At 52.3% G+C, this 12,700-nt stretch overlaps 5 protein-coding genes across 5 annotated transcripts; 4 read left to right on the plus strand and 1 right to left on the minus strand.

The window, feature by feature from the left end:
- The first annotated feature begins 372 nt into the window (after positions 1–372).
- On the plus strand, positions 373–2,633 carry BJX68DRAFT_229403 (uncharacterized protein). Its single transcript, XM_071039028.1, has 6 exons — positions 373–664; positions 727–785; positions 835–1,019; positions 1,101–1,702; positions 1,782–1,913; positions 1,988–2,633. Exons 1-6 carry the CDS (start codon positions 512–514, stop codon positions 2,165–2,167), a joined length of 1,311 nt encoding a protein of 436 aa, XP_070902605.1. The 5' UTR covers positions 373–511; the 3' UTR covers positions 2,168–2,633.
- A 652-nt stretch (positions 2,634–3,285) lies between these two features.
- BJX68DRAFT_263282 (carboxylesterase/lipase family protein) lies at positions 3,286–5,382 on the plus strand (the record flags this gene model as incomplete). Its single annotated transcript, XM_071044651.1, has 6 exons — positions 3,286–3,692; positions 3,782–3,970; positions 4,049–4,129; positions 4,178–4,299; positions 4,359–5,141; positions 5,240–5,382. The coding sequence occupies 6 exons, from the start codon at positions 3,286–3,288 to the stop codon at positions 5,380–5,382; spliced, it is 1,725 nt and encodes a 574-aa protein (XP_070902606.1).
- A 1,079-nt stretch (positions 5,383–6,461) lies between these two features.
- Positions 6,462–7,329, plus strand: BJX68DRAFT_253148 (alpha/beta fold hydrolase; the record flags this gene model as incomplete). Its single annotated transcript, XM_071042677.1, has 2 exons — positions 6,462–6,899; positions 6,997–7,329. 2 exons carry the CDS (start codon positions 6,462–6,464, stop codon positions 7,327–7,329), a joined length of 771 nt encoding a protein of 256 aa, XP_070902607.1.
- Positions 7,330–7,671: 342 nt separating this feature from the next.
- BJX68DRAFT_279177 (uncharacterized protein) lies at positions 7,672–10,098 on the plus strand (the record flags this gene model as incomplete). The annotated part of the gene is made up of 5 exons (XM_071048682.1): positions 7,672–8,230; positions 8,314–8,689; positions 8,751–8,907; positions 8,955–9,088; positions 9,143–10,098. Exons 1-5 carry the CDS (start codon positions 7,763–7,765, stop codon positions 10,096–10,098), a joined length of 2,091 nt encoding a protein of 696 aa, XP_070902608.1. The 5' UTR covers positions 7,672–7,762.
- Positions 10,099–10,365: 267 nt separating this feature from the next.
- Positions 10,366–12,400, minus strand: BJX68DRAFT_279179 (ferric reductase family protein; the record flags this gene model as incomplete). Its single annotated transcript, XM_071048683.1, has 4 exons — positions 10,366–11,259; positions 11,345–11,530; positions 11,592–11,653; positions 11,725–12,400. The coding sequence occupies 4 exons, from the start codon at positions 12,398–12,400 to the stop codon at positions 10,366–10,368; spliced, it is 1,818 nt and encodes a 605-aa protein (XP_070902609.1).
- Positions 12,401–12,700: the final 300 nt, after the last annotated feature.

Consider the following 12,700-nt stretch of genomic DNA (forward strand, 5'->3'; position numbering starts at 1 on the left):
TTAATTCTAGTGTTACATACGTTACAGGTGTAGGAATACTCCCGCTACTATTACTGGTAATTCTCGCAGTAAACGCCTTTGTTTTTTGACTAGTTTTTGCGCCTGTCATGTTCAGTTGCCAGCAAACAAATAGTTATCCGAATGTGTGCCGCGATTTCTTAACACCCAGGTAACAACTCAGAAGGTGGAGCGAATCTGGACTTTGGGGACGAGGCGTCCTCGCTGCAAGCTGTCGCGATGGGCGGACCAGTCCTGCGCCACCGTCACGCACTGCCTCAAAGCTGCATGATGTGGCGGTGGCTTTGCACATGCGCAAGGCTGTCAGCCCACATCCTACTTGAACCCGCGTTTTCCCAACTCCTACCAGGCGGCCATCAGCATACACTGGAGAAGTGAGAAAATAACATTCAAACTCAAGCTTGAGTGAGAAGTAGTGTTTTCGCAGAAGACAACCTCATCTAATCACACGTGTAACCATTCGGGAATCACTTTTGTCATTCGACTTGCTACCATGGCGGGCGCCCGGCACCATAACGATGTCTTGCTAGTAAATTGTGGGATATTTACGAGCCAAACAAGGGCGCAGTGGTGGAGCCTCGATGGCGCGGGTGCTCAGGATGAAATCCTCGATGATGCTGCACTGAGGGCGAAACTTAAGAACCTTGTTGGTTTTTCCGACTATATAACAGCACGATGACCTGTACTTACATATTCATTCGGTAATAGGGCTCCCTCTGGCAAGGGAGTGGAGAGAGAAGTCGAGGAGGAGCAAAGTTGGACTTGATGTATGGTACCCCTTTGTCCTGTGGAGCATAGCGGCCTAATTCTCGATAGCATGCTTGATGGTGATCCTTCGGCCAAGAATATTCCTCTATCAATCGACTCAAAGACGTTGCCATGTCTGACTCGGGCGGCTGGACTTGATGAGGCCATGACGAATAACTTCTTGCGTTATAGGCTCCCTCACTTGAAGATTCAGGTGCAGTACAATGAGGAGACGGATAAGCCAGAGTTCATAAGTGAGATCAACGACATTCTCTCTACTTTTCTCCGCTCTTGAGGCGACCTAAACCTGGAATTAACATAGCCTTGATCTATAGGCATCTTCTTTCGCTGCCCAAGGAACAGCAGAGGCGTGATGGGCATTATCCAACTTGAACTGGCGACTAGAAACTGCCTTGCCATCCTCAGCACAATCTTCGCACAAGACATGCAGGACATCTGGACACAATGCATAGCCAACACCGGACCACTAAAAACCCACCCGCTACATCTTATCGCATTTATCTACGAACAGCGCTTCCAATCGTGGGCCGACTGGACCGGCCATCTATGGAATCAAGTCGCCGAGATTGAAACGGCAACCAACATGGTCCCCCCGATGTGGAAAAGGGAAGTTTCAGCCCCTCGGCTGCAGTCGCTGTCTGTCTCCGGTTCCCTGCTCACAGAGCTCCACGCGACAGACGTACGGCTGAGCCACTGTGACTTCGTCTTAGCTTCTGGTATGCGGTTCGGACGGTCGTGCTTGGATCTTGTCAGCCAGGTTGAGCGAATCAGAGAGGAGGAGCTGGGCTTTGATCCAATGCCACTGCGACATCGGGCTGCACTGGATACGCGACTGCGGTCTACACTGGACCAGTGCGAGACGCTTGCGGGTAAACTGTCCGAGTTGCGGAATCGGTTGCGGGGGCAGATGGAGGTGGTAAGCATTCCTTTTCCCCCGCTCTCTTCCCCTTTCCACAATTCTGCTTTCTGAGCTCCTGACGCTCATTGGGTGATAGTCGTACAACCTAGTCGCTCAAAAGAACAGCATGGTGAATCTTGCCGTCGCAGAGCAGCAAGCTAGAGATAGTCGCACCGTCAAGGCAATTGCCGTCTTGACACTGTCGTGTCTTCCATCGACACTTGTTGCGGTATGGATACTCACTATCTTCCACCTTACTGCGGTCACATTCCCATGAAATAATTAAGCTAATGCAATATGTAGACACTCTGGACTGCAGGGCTCTTCCATCTTGAAGGCGATAGAAATTGGCAGATCTATCTCGTGGTCTCACTTGTCTTGACGCTTGCCGTGCTTGTCCTGTGGAGGATCTACGTATTTGTTTCTGAAAGGCCAGGGAAGCAGGAGAATAGGAGCCAGAGAGAGTACAACCGAATATGCTAGTCCGAGTTTTCAAACGTGCTTACTAGCGAATGTGCGACCTACCAATCCCGTCAAAGGGCACGGCCGCAAGCATTGCGTGGCTTTGGCCAACACTGCATGGAATTTAATTTTCTTTCAAGCCTAAAAAGCAAACAGGCTCAGCAAGCTTAACAATCCGGCGTATTATACTAAAGCTTCCTTTGGGATGTTGATGGCCTCTACTCTGCGTCCACAAGCCAGAAACAATGAGGGTACAACTATCCGGCCATTCACACAAGAAGCTAGATATAAAGGAGCAAACCAGCAAGTGGTCGCTAACTAAGCAAGCAGATAAAGCATATAAACAAGTCCGCTTGCGTATATGACTAGAAAAGGGATAGGATGAAAACAAGCAGGTAATATATCTTGGTACCCGGTATATTTTGCCCAGCCTCTTGCTCGCTAACTACTACCAAGAGGCGAAATTTTATTTATATAGTTTGAACAAAGTAAGATCTCTTTCTAAGGCTAGCTTAGCATAAACAACTAGCTAATAAAACTAGTAGAGATCCTTTATACTGTTATCAACTGAGCTACTCGCTTGCTGCCTGTGTGCCATGGTGTTTGAATAATTAACTTGAAACATTGAAGTTCGCGGGGACGGAAGCTACCTTAGACCTAAGGTATTACCTCAGGATTATAGTGGAGACTTTGATTGGCTAAATTAGAAGGCTAAGCTACACTGAGGAAACTTCATGTTTACCTACTATCAGTGTGGCTTAAGTACGCGTGGCGGTTTCCGTCCATAGACAACCATGACCGGCTGTGAGAGATGGCGGTGCTCATGCGTTCTTCCTCTCGCAATGTGGCCGAAAGAGGAAAACACGTATCATCACAGGACTATGTCACCAGAGGACCCCGCTTTCCCTGTTAGGACATTAGCCATTAGTGCAGTCAGTTCCTTCATCCTCCTGCAGGGAAAGATGATCGTTTCTTATCAGGACGGTTCAGGCTTGCCAATAGCGTAGGTAAGTTGGTCAACTGTCCCATCGCTAGCCGATGAAGCTACCTTATAAAGCTATCTTGAAAACCCGCAAACACAAGACGAAAAGTACCCATATTATTCCAGAGAAATATTTGGCTGACCCTTCTGCCTTACAATGAAGCTAGCTCTTCTATGCGGCCTGCTAGTATGCAGTGCCATCGAGACAACGGCTTTACCCACCGACACGACCGAACAAAGCAATAGTACCGGTCCCATCGTTAATACACGGAACGGAAGCTACTCAGGGATACACAATTCCGTATACAATCAAGACCTATTTTTGGGAGTTCCATACGCCCAACCGCCCGTGGGGAGCCTTCGTTTCGCCCCTCCTCGAAGTCTAAACGCCACCTGGGCTGGATATCGCGCCGCGACCGAGCTTGGGCCTTCATGCGTCGGTTACGGAGAGGACACGGAGTATGGGGCGCATAACTACACGAGCGAGGACTGCCTGTTCGTGAACATCGTGCGTCCGGCAGGAAAGCCGGTGTCGGCATTGCCTGTTGCGGTCTTTATACATGGGTAAGGTTCATCTTTGTATGCCCGTTTGACGCGCGGTGACCCCCTTCTTGGGTATCTGAATACTGATAGTGACGAACTTCCCCGAACAGCGGCGGTTGGGAAACAGGAAGCTCTTCGAACGGATGGTACAACATGTCCTTTCTTGTTGAACGATCCGTGCAGTTGGGCCAGCCAATTGTAGGGGTAAGTCTTAATTACCGCCTGGCGGGTTGGGGTTGGCTTTATTCGGCGGAGATTGTCAAAGAGGGCTCGACAAATGTTGGGCTCCGGGATCAGAGGTAGGTCTTTCCGTCATTCGCCATGGTGGGAAGGGGTCTATTGGGAGGTATTTGACTGATCAATCTCCTGTATAACAGACTGGCTCTGCACTGGATCCAGGAGAACATAGCTTCATTCGGCGGAGATCCGTCAAGGGTAACTATATTTGGCGAAAGCGCGTCAGTCACCACAAATACCAATCTAGGATTCCTGTTAACTGTACACAGTGGCTCCGTCTCGGTTGGACGCCACATTCTTGCGTATAATGGCCGCAATGATAACCTTTTTCATGGAGCTATTGGGCAGTCCGGCTCGCCCGCAGGTATTGGCGGCTGGAATCCGAACATAGGTCAGTGGACAGACTCTCACACACGAAAACACAAAGAAATGTTAGCTAAAACAACCCAGAGCAATTGTCAGTTGCAACAGCGAACATCTCTGAATCGGTCTGCCCAGACGCCATTGACAAGCTCGCGTGCCTGCGTGCGGCTGATTTCGAGGCCCTCAATAACGCCATCAACGCGACCTTATCCCTACCGTTTGCCGGTCCCCTATATGGCCCTGTTGTGGATGGTGATATCGTGGCTAGAGAGCCAGTCAAGCAACTCCTTGATGGCGCGGTAGTCAAGGTTCCCTACATCCTCGGAACCAACAGTGACGAAGCCAGCTATTATGCCGGGTACGGAATAAACACCGACCAGGATCTAAAAGAGGCACTCATGACGAACATGGGCATGAACGAAACCCAAGCACTCGCTCTCATGGCGCGGTACCCGTACTACTCAGACGCCGAGGCAACCTCCGCCTCCCCGGAGGTGTCCAACGAACAGCTCAACACTACGCTCGGCCTTCAGTTCAAGCGAGCTAACACCATTGCCACGGATATCTTCATGGGGGCGCCCACGCGCTTCGCGGCGCAACTATGGCACGCGCAAAACCTCAGCAAGATTTACATCTATAACGCGAATACAACCATCAGCGTCGGGGGTAGATGGTACGGAGCGGCGCATGGGTTTGAACTCCCCTACACATTTTATAACTTAAATGGCACAGGGTGGGAAGGTGACCGAGTCCCATTCTTTGCTGGCAATCCCTTCATGGGTAGACCACAGCCTTACCGTGACCTTGCCGCCGTGATGAGTGGAATGTGGGTGGGCTTTTTCAACACCGGGATCCCCTACTATAAAAACCGTGAGTTATATATATACATATGTTCCAAACACCCTTTTTCACACACCATACCATGCCTAACGGCAGATTAAGTTGGCTGATACTGCTTTTCCGTATAGAACCAGTTCCCCAGTGGCCCGAGTACAAGGGGGCCAATTCCTCAATCATGATTTTCGATGCTCAGCCAGCGTTTTTGAATACTAGGCTTGGGAAAGAGCCCCGTGAGGATAAAAGGGATTTTGTGATGTCGCAAATATTCTGAGTTGAGAACAGGGCTGAGATAACTGCGCCAGACAGGCTCATAAAAAGCGATTAAGACAACAGAATGACGACAGGGAATGCGTCGTGGGGTTCTATGAAGTTCGAACTGGAAGATTGAACCGGAGGAGGGTGTTTTGAACAGCGTCGACTTTTGGGAGAGGACCGTCAATTTGGTAGTTATAAAGGGGCTTCTAACAAGGAGAAGATCAGGATAGAAACTCTCGCAGGTAGCCTTTGCCAACGTCCTTTATATAACGCGGCCAGATACTTTGTTTTGAGTATTTCAGACCAATTCCAAATATTCAATGCCAGGATACCAACGTTTGACTAACGTTATTGCGCTCATCACAATACTAGGAATCAACTCAGTTGTTGAGCCTTTTCTTTCGCTAGAAAGACGGTGCTATTCGTGGCCAACGTTCAACCGTTTCTAAACCTTCCAAGGTGTTTAGAACTTTGGGAGCCTTCTTTTATGAGCGTCTTGCCCGAAAACGCCGTCTACTACAATTGATGAATCCTGTGACGTCTTGTAAGTGTCCATCAGACGATAAAAGTGTATTCCTTCAAGTAGCCTAGCCTCTTGATTTGGCTGTGGCCTGACGACTTCCCCGCCTAGCGGGCGCCCGCCGCCCCTGCAGAAGCCTAACCCAGCCCCGGCCGATAGTCTATAGCTAATCGACCAACAAGAGCCTTGATCGCCGGAGATAGTCGGATCTCTGGCCACTGCGACGTTTAGGCGACCCTCCATCTAATCCTGCACGCCTGGCCCCCACGCTGCCCCCAGTCTGGGCGAATCAACGAGCTGACTGGGGATGATACTAAGACCGACGCAGCCTATCGGGTCGTGTAGAATGCAGTGGACCTGATATTATTGATACCGAGATTAGCTTAGCTAGCAAGCTAAGCCTTCCAGCTGCGACCCACTCTTTTCAGCTGCTGAGCTGAATTACCGTAGAGTCCCCGAGTATCGGTCGGAATACATATATTTATATGAGATGCCTACAATGGGGACCGACCACTCTGATGTCCTTCCTACACCCAGTTCTTCGACCACATCTGCCAAACCTCCAATTATCAACCATGTCCCCCAACACGAAACCCCTCCTCGTCATCCTTCCCGGCGCATTCCACACCCCGGAAAGCTACCGCAGGATTACCGAACCGCTTCTTAGCAAGGGCTACGAAGTCCTCGCCGTCGACTACCTCGTCACTGCAAGATCCTCCGAACCGGATCCCAACCCCACCCTATCATTCACCGACGACGCGACTGCCCTCCGCGAAAAGCTCATTCCCCTTTTCAACGAGGGCGGCGAGGCCGTGCTGATCTCGCATAGCTATGGGTCACTGCCCGCTACGCACACGGCGGTGGGACAGACAACCGTTGAGAGAAACGAAAGGGGCGAGAGGGGTGGAGTTGCGGCGGTGATTAATATCGCGGGTTTCGCGTTTCCGGCGAGAGGTAGGAATATTATGGGAGAGGAGAGCGAGACGCCGGCTATGCCGTATCAGGTTGTTAAGGTGTGTCCCTTTTATAAAGAGATATTGGACTCTGGAAAACATCTGCATCTCTGCTCCGATGAGGGACGAAACCTCCAGCTAACAAACCCCACACTAGAACGGTACAACACACCTCCAACCGACCGCAAAGCCCCTCTTCTTCAGCGGTCTCCCGCAAGAAGAGGTGGATGCCGAATGGGAGCGTCTGGCCCTTAAACAAACACGCAAAAGCATGACCGACTTCCCGGAGTACATCGAGTCGGAGATCCAGTGCCCGAAAACGTATATCCTATGCGAGGAGGACCAGGCTGTTCCGCCGGCGTTCCAGGAGCATATGGCCGGGGTCGGTGGGTATAAGGTTGTGCGGGTTAAGAGCGGACATTCGCCGTTTTTGAGTATTCCGGGGGAAATTGTGAGGATTGTTGAGGATGTTGTCGGAAAGCTTCCTTGAAGGCCCGTTATAGGAAGTCCTGTGTTTTTATGGTAGTTGGACGGGATATGGTCATGGACTTGGTTCTCCTATCCTAGATCTTAGTTTGATGGACCAGGGTATACCTGCGCTGGCCTGAAATACGCACAGCCTTCCAACTGCGTGTCATGGCACCTTTTCGCGTCGCTTTGATTCACCAAGCACGCCCTGAATTCATGATAACCTGGAACCTCCCGGGTTAAATGTGCAGGCAAGTATGACTTGCCTCGTTTGGCCTTAAACAGGACTATCGCGACCGTGGGCGGCCGATCGCCGGGACATCCCCCGGGGGATCTGCGCAGAGCCAGCGGGGTAGATCCGGCGATTCACGCGGCGGCATAGAAACATATGTATTGGGACACCCTCCTCACATCTTTTGGTCTGCTTAAGCTCCAAATCATCAGACTGGGAAGTCATGAAGCTATTCGCGATTCTCAGGTCCACCCTATCCCTAGCACTGATCCTCCCCCTCGCACACGCCGCAGCGATGACCGAACCGCCATCCCCACCCCAACTCGCCCCCTTCAAATACACCCCCTTCCCCCTAGGTTCCATAAAAGCAACAGGCTGGCTGCACGACCAACTGACCCTCTCCGCGACCGCCCTCCCAGGCCATTTATTCTCTTTCTACCGGTACGTCGCAGACTCCACCTGGCTCGGCGGGAGTTACGAATACAGCGAGTTGAACGAAGCCGCGCCGTACTGGTTCAACTACATCGTTCCGCTTGCTTGGACGCTTGACGATGAGCGGCTCAAGGGGCAGGCGAAGACGTTTCTGGATTATGTCCTCGATCATCAGGACAAGGATGGGTGGTTGGGGCCGGAGACCACTAGACAGACGCGGGGGATTTGGGGGAGAGCATTGTTGTTTTTTGGGCTTGCTGTATGTCCCTGATGATATCCTTGTGTGATATTCTCTTGAAGCGAAACAAACCAAACGAGCGACTCGATGCTAACTCGCTCCAGCAATACGCCGAAGCCGACCCCTCGGAGACCGATCGCATCGTGACAGCTATGCACAGGTTTACAGCACTCGCACACACCATGCTCCAGAACAACTTCACCGGACTACTCCAAGATAAAGGCCAAGGCGACAACTTCGATCCGTTCGCGTTCGGCGTGTCCAGAACCCATGAGCTGCCAATGGCGTTGCAGTGGCTATACGAGAACCATCCACGTGGTCAGGAAGAAGTCATCTGGGAGACGATGGAACTGATGTTCGAGGGTGGGCAGAAGGGAAACCGAGATTGGACGACGTTTTTCGTTCAAGGCGTGTTTCCGACAGTCGGCACGCCGAACATCAAGACGAGTGGGTTTACGCATGGGGTCAATCTCGCGCAAGGTATGCTCGCTAGCACGATCGGAATACATGCAGGAACAAATGGAGTGGCTGACAGGTTTAGGCCTTCGCTATCCCTCTGTACTCTACCGCATGACGCACGATGCAGTCCTGAAGAACCAAACGGACAATGCGGTCCGCTGGACAGAGCAATACCATGCCACGCGCGCCGGCAGCATCACGGGCGATGAGCATCTGGGCGGGAACAGTCCGCAAAGGGGGTAGGTCGCTGCCACGGTCCATATGAGACACGCCACTAATGATCTAGATCCGAGACATGCATGGCCGTCGAGATGATGTACTCGATGGCGTATCTCTACCGGATGTACGGGGTGAACCACTACGCCGACATGGCAGAGCGTCCCGCATTCAACGCGCTCCCCGCCGCGATAAGCCCAGACTGTGAGTCCACCATGCTTCTGTGCTCATGCGGAGAAAAAGACTGACGGCAACTAGGGTGGTCACATCAATACGTGCAGCAAACCAACCAGCCGTGGTCGAAGAACCTAACAGCGAATCCCTTCTTCAACGTAGTCTCGTACGGCAGCAGCTTTGGACTAGAACCCAACTTCCCCTGCTGCACTGTTAATCATGCGCAAGGATACCCCAAGTACGCTGCATCTTCCTATGTACGTGAGGGCAGCGACCATGTCATCCACACCCTGTTAGGACCGACGACCCTAGAAACCCGGATCCATGGCAAGAAGGTGAGGATATCCTGCGAGACAAACTATCCATTCGACGGGAGGCTTCGGTATACGATCGCCAGCGAGACTGCGTTTGACTTCTCCGTCCGGATCCCCGCATGGGCAGTGCGCTTTGCTGGATCAAGGTATCGAGTGGGCGGCCGGGAGTGGCGCGCGGTGGTTCCAAACGAGGACTCTCTCCAAACATTCAAGATCAATCGTGGCCGGACGGCAATGGAGGTAAACCTGCACATGGAGCCACGCGTGTCTGAACCACGAAACGGCTCCGTGGCCATCTACTATGGACCACTCCTCTACGCGCTGGACATCGAGTCCGCCAACCCAACATCCCACTCGCCGCTGAACTGGACAGACCGCACCCCGCTCCCAGACGACCAGGTTCTTCCCCAGACCCGCGACTGGGTAATGGAGCCAGCATCAGAATGGCGATACGCAATCGACCCGGAATCAATCACCGTGGAGCATATACAGAAGCCTGGCAGTGACTTGGCGAATCCAATCTGGGCCCGCGAGGTAACACCTGTGGCGTTGTGGGTGGATGGCTGGGTGATTGATTGGGAGGAGGAGAAGGGCACTGCTGCTCTTCCGCCGGTGAGTCCAGTCGTCACTGGGGAACCTACGAGAGTCAGGATGATACCGTATGGGGCCGCGAAATTGCATATTGCCGAGCTTCCGGTGGCAAAAAATGCGCAGGGCGCCGTTTGACCAAGGGGATGAGGTTGTTTTTCATTCCCCTCATAGCGCAATTGGGGCGGTACTGCGAAACAAATACAGCTGCGAGGTAGGTGGACCGTACATGGCTGGGGAAATGGTACCATTGGGTGGGCTTTGACCCACTGGAGATGGGGGTACTATGTCATGGGCTCTCATTGGGCTTATGAGGAAAATTCCTCATGAAGGGTGTGGAAATCTGGGTCGCGGCAGATTTGCAGACACTGTACATGAACATTCTTATACCTTGCTGTATCCGAATCAACCAAAGCTTTCTTCCATGAACTCCACCTGCGACCTCCCCTGTACCTTCCGACAAGCAGCCCGAACATCATCGCTAAAGCTCCCCGTCCCACACACAAGCACACCCATTGCCCCAATCTGTCTCTCAGATGCCTTGCTAACAATCAAATCCACATCCGGGCGACCACCGCGAATCTTCACGATGCCAGCAGGCACATCTTCGAGCCATCGAATCTCCTTGATATCGCATGGGAGGGTAACGAAGATCCGGATACTAAGGACTTCCGCACAGCCCTGCGCCTCAAAGATCTTCTCCATCCAATCCCGCACCCAGTCCAAGTGTTCGGGGGTCCGAATAACCCAGACCAGCCCAAGCCGGCGAACGGCCGCGACGCCAGTGACATAGCCATGAACCAGGTGTCGGATAAACGGCATCTGGTGCGTGATTCCGATCCCCGCCGCGAAGAGCAGCACGGTTCCATATGACTCCATTGTATTTGTGACCATCCCTCCACTATATGGGCCGTCGACACAGGCTACCATTGTACGCCGGCAGTCCATGGCCTTGCGCGCACGTTGGAAGAGTTTATCTGTAAAGCCCCTTCGGCGGCGGATCAGTAGGGTGACTGTTTCTGCTTTGCGTGGGAGGGTCACTGCTTGGTTTTCTTCATCGTCGCTTTCCACGTCATTGCCTTTGAGCGGCCCATCTGTCCAGCAGACGGAAAACGGATGGAAAGTCCACCAGCCGATTGAGGGAACACACAGGAATATGTGCTGCCCTGGCGCTGGTGCCCATGGTTGCGGTATACGCAAGGTAACCTTCACTGCGTCACCGGGAATGGCCTCGACTGTTGCGGTAGTTGGGTTCACTCCCCAGCCTCGGTAAAGGATCCTTGACAACCGAACGGTCCTCTATCATATACGGCCGGTTAGCAGCGGTCGTTCTAGACGATTCCCGCTGGAGCCAGAAGGTCGGGAATAGGGAATGTGCACCTACCTCAAACGACCAGATTGTGATTGCTGCGACAAGGTAGGAGTGGGCATGGCGGCCTCGGAGATGCATCCATAGGAAAGCGAATGCCACAGCCGCCAGGGCGAGATGTAGGTGGGCGAATGTTTCGTAGAATGCGTGACGGATCGGTGAGGGCGAATGTAATAGCAGCGCTGTGAAGAGGCATATAGTCTAAGTGAAGTACATTGTTAGTTTGTGTATTCCTGTAACTAACATGCGGATGATAACCCACAACAAGACCATTCTTTAAGAAGGTGCTTTCGCGCAGCGCTGTTCGTACACCGTCCCAGCCCACTGTAAAGATCATCTAGCATCAGCGACCGCCTCGACATTCCGCAGTTATTGCATATATATAGGCAACATACCTTCCGCAGCTTTCGGAATGCACCAAGCAAAAACATGCGCAAGACCTTCCAAAACTACTATCCGACCAAGCCACCGATGAAACAGGTTGAACGTGTCGGACGGGATCGCAAGCAGCGGTATCAAAGGGTTATTCCTGCCAGAGAACAGAACAAGCGGAACGAGATTAGCGACTGCAACGACACCAAACCGGTGTCGCATTCTGCCCGCGAGAGAATCCTTGCTCGCGTCGTCGAAGGGTATCGCCACCACGCACATAACGACATTCATGCTGAGCAGGGCAACAATGAGGAGGGCTTCGAATCGGGTTGGTAGGGTACCGACATTGACGGCTCGAGAAAGCCGCAACTCTGCCTTGTGGCGTTTGGCGAAGAGGGGGGCATCGAGCAGGTGGACTCTCAATCTCGCGAGCAGATGGTGGGGTCGTGCAAAGTACGACTGCTGCTTGTCATTCAAGCATAGGATGCGTCGAATATACCGCATCAGACGGAAATATGTCGCCCACAGAAAGATGAGGGTGGCTAGCCCGCCCAGGACGAGTAATGTGTACCAAGCAACGTCGTCGTGATGGTGCAAGTCCTGATGATGCCCAGCTCTACCATGGTGTTGGTGATCCGTGGTTGCAGACGCAAACCGGAGTTTGAGGAAGTAAAGGCAGAGTAGCGGGGCAAGTGCCATCCCTGAAACAGTCTGGTTCCTAGAACCAAAACCTTCGCTATAGACGAGATGGTTATCAGAATAAATACCGTGCGAACCACGGCAGTGTTGCTCCTTATATCTAGCACTAATAGGATGTATCTTATAAACCCGCACGCGAGGACCAGATCAGCAGCAGGCCATGGAAGCCGACAGAAGCATGGATGGATGTCTCGCAGTAATCTATAATCGGCTGCTGTTTCCCCGTTTTCTTCAGGCTCATGCATGTCACTTGTCAATTGTGGCAAGTTGGAGCGTATATTGCCTCAGCACCAATTACAT

Source organism: Aspergillus pseudodeflectus (genome assembly GCF_044049435.1).
Source record: "Aspergillus pseudodeflectus strain CBS 756.74 chromosome Unknown BJX68scaffold_7, whole genome shotgun sequence".
NCBI classification, from domain to species: Eukaryota; Fungi; Ascomycota; class Eurotiomycetes; order Eurotiales; family Aspergillaceae; genus Aspergillus; species Aspergillus pseudodeflectus.

What these genes read in the sequence shown, in the direction of transcription:
- BJX68DRAFT_229403 (XM_071039028.1), top strand. Translation starts at nt 512, where the DNA reads ATGGCGGGCGCCCGGCACCATAACGATGTCTTGCTAGTAAATTGTGGG. An exon ending in TGCGGGGGCAGATGGAGGTG is followed by an intron (nt 1,703 to 1,781) that starts GTAAGCATTCCT and finishes ATTGGGTGATAG; the next exon opens with TCGTACAACCTAGTCGCTCA. An exon ending in TTCCATCGACACTTGTTGCG is followed by an intron (nt 1,914 to 1,987) that starts GTATGGATACTC and finishes TGCAATATGTAG; the next exon opens with ACACTCTGGACTGCAGGGCT.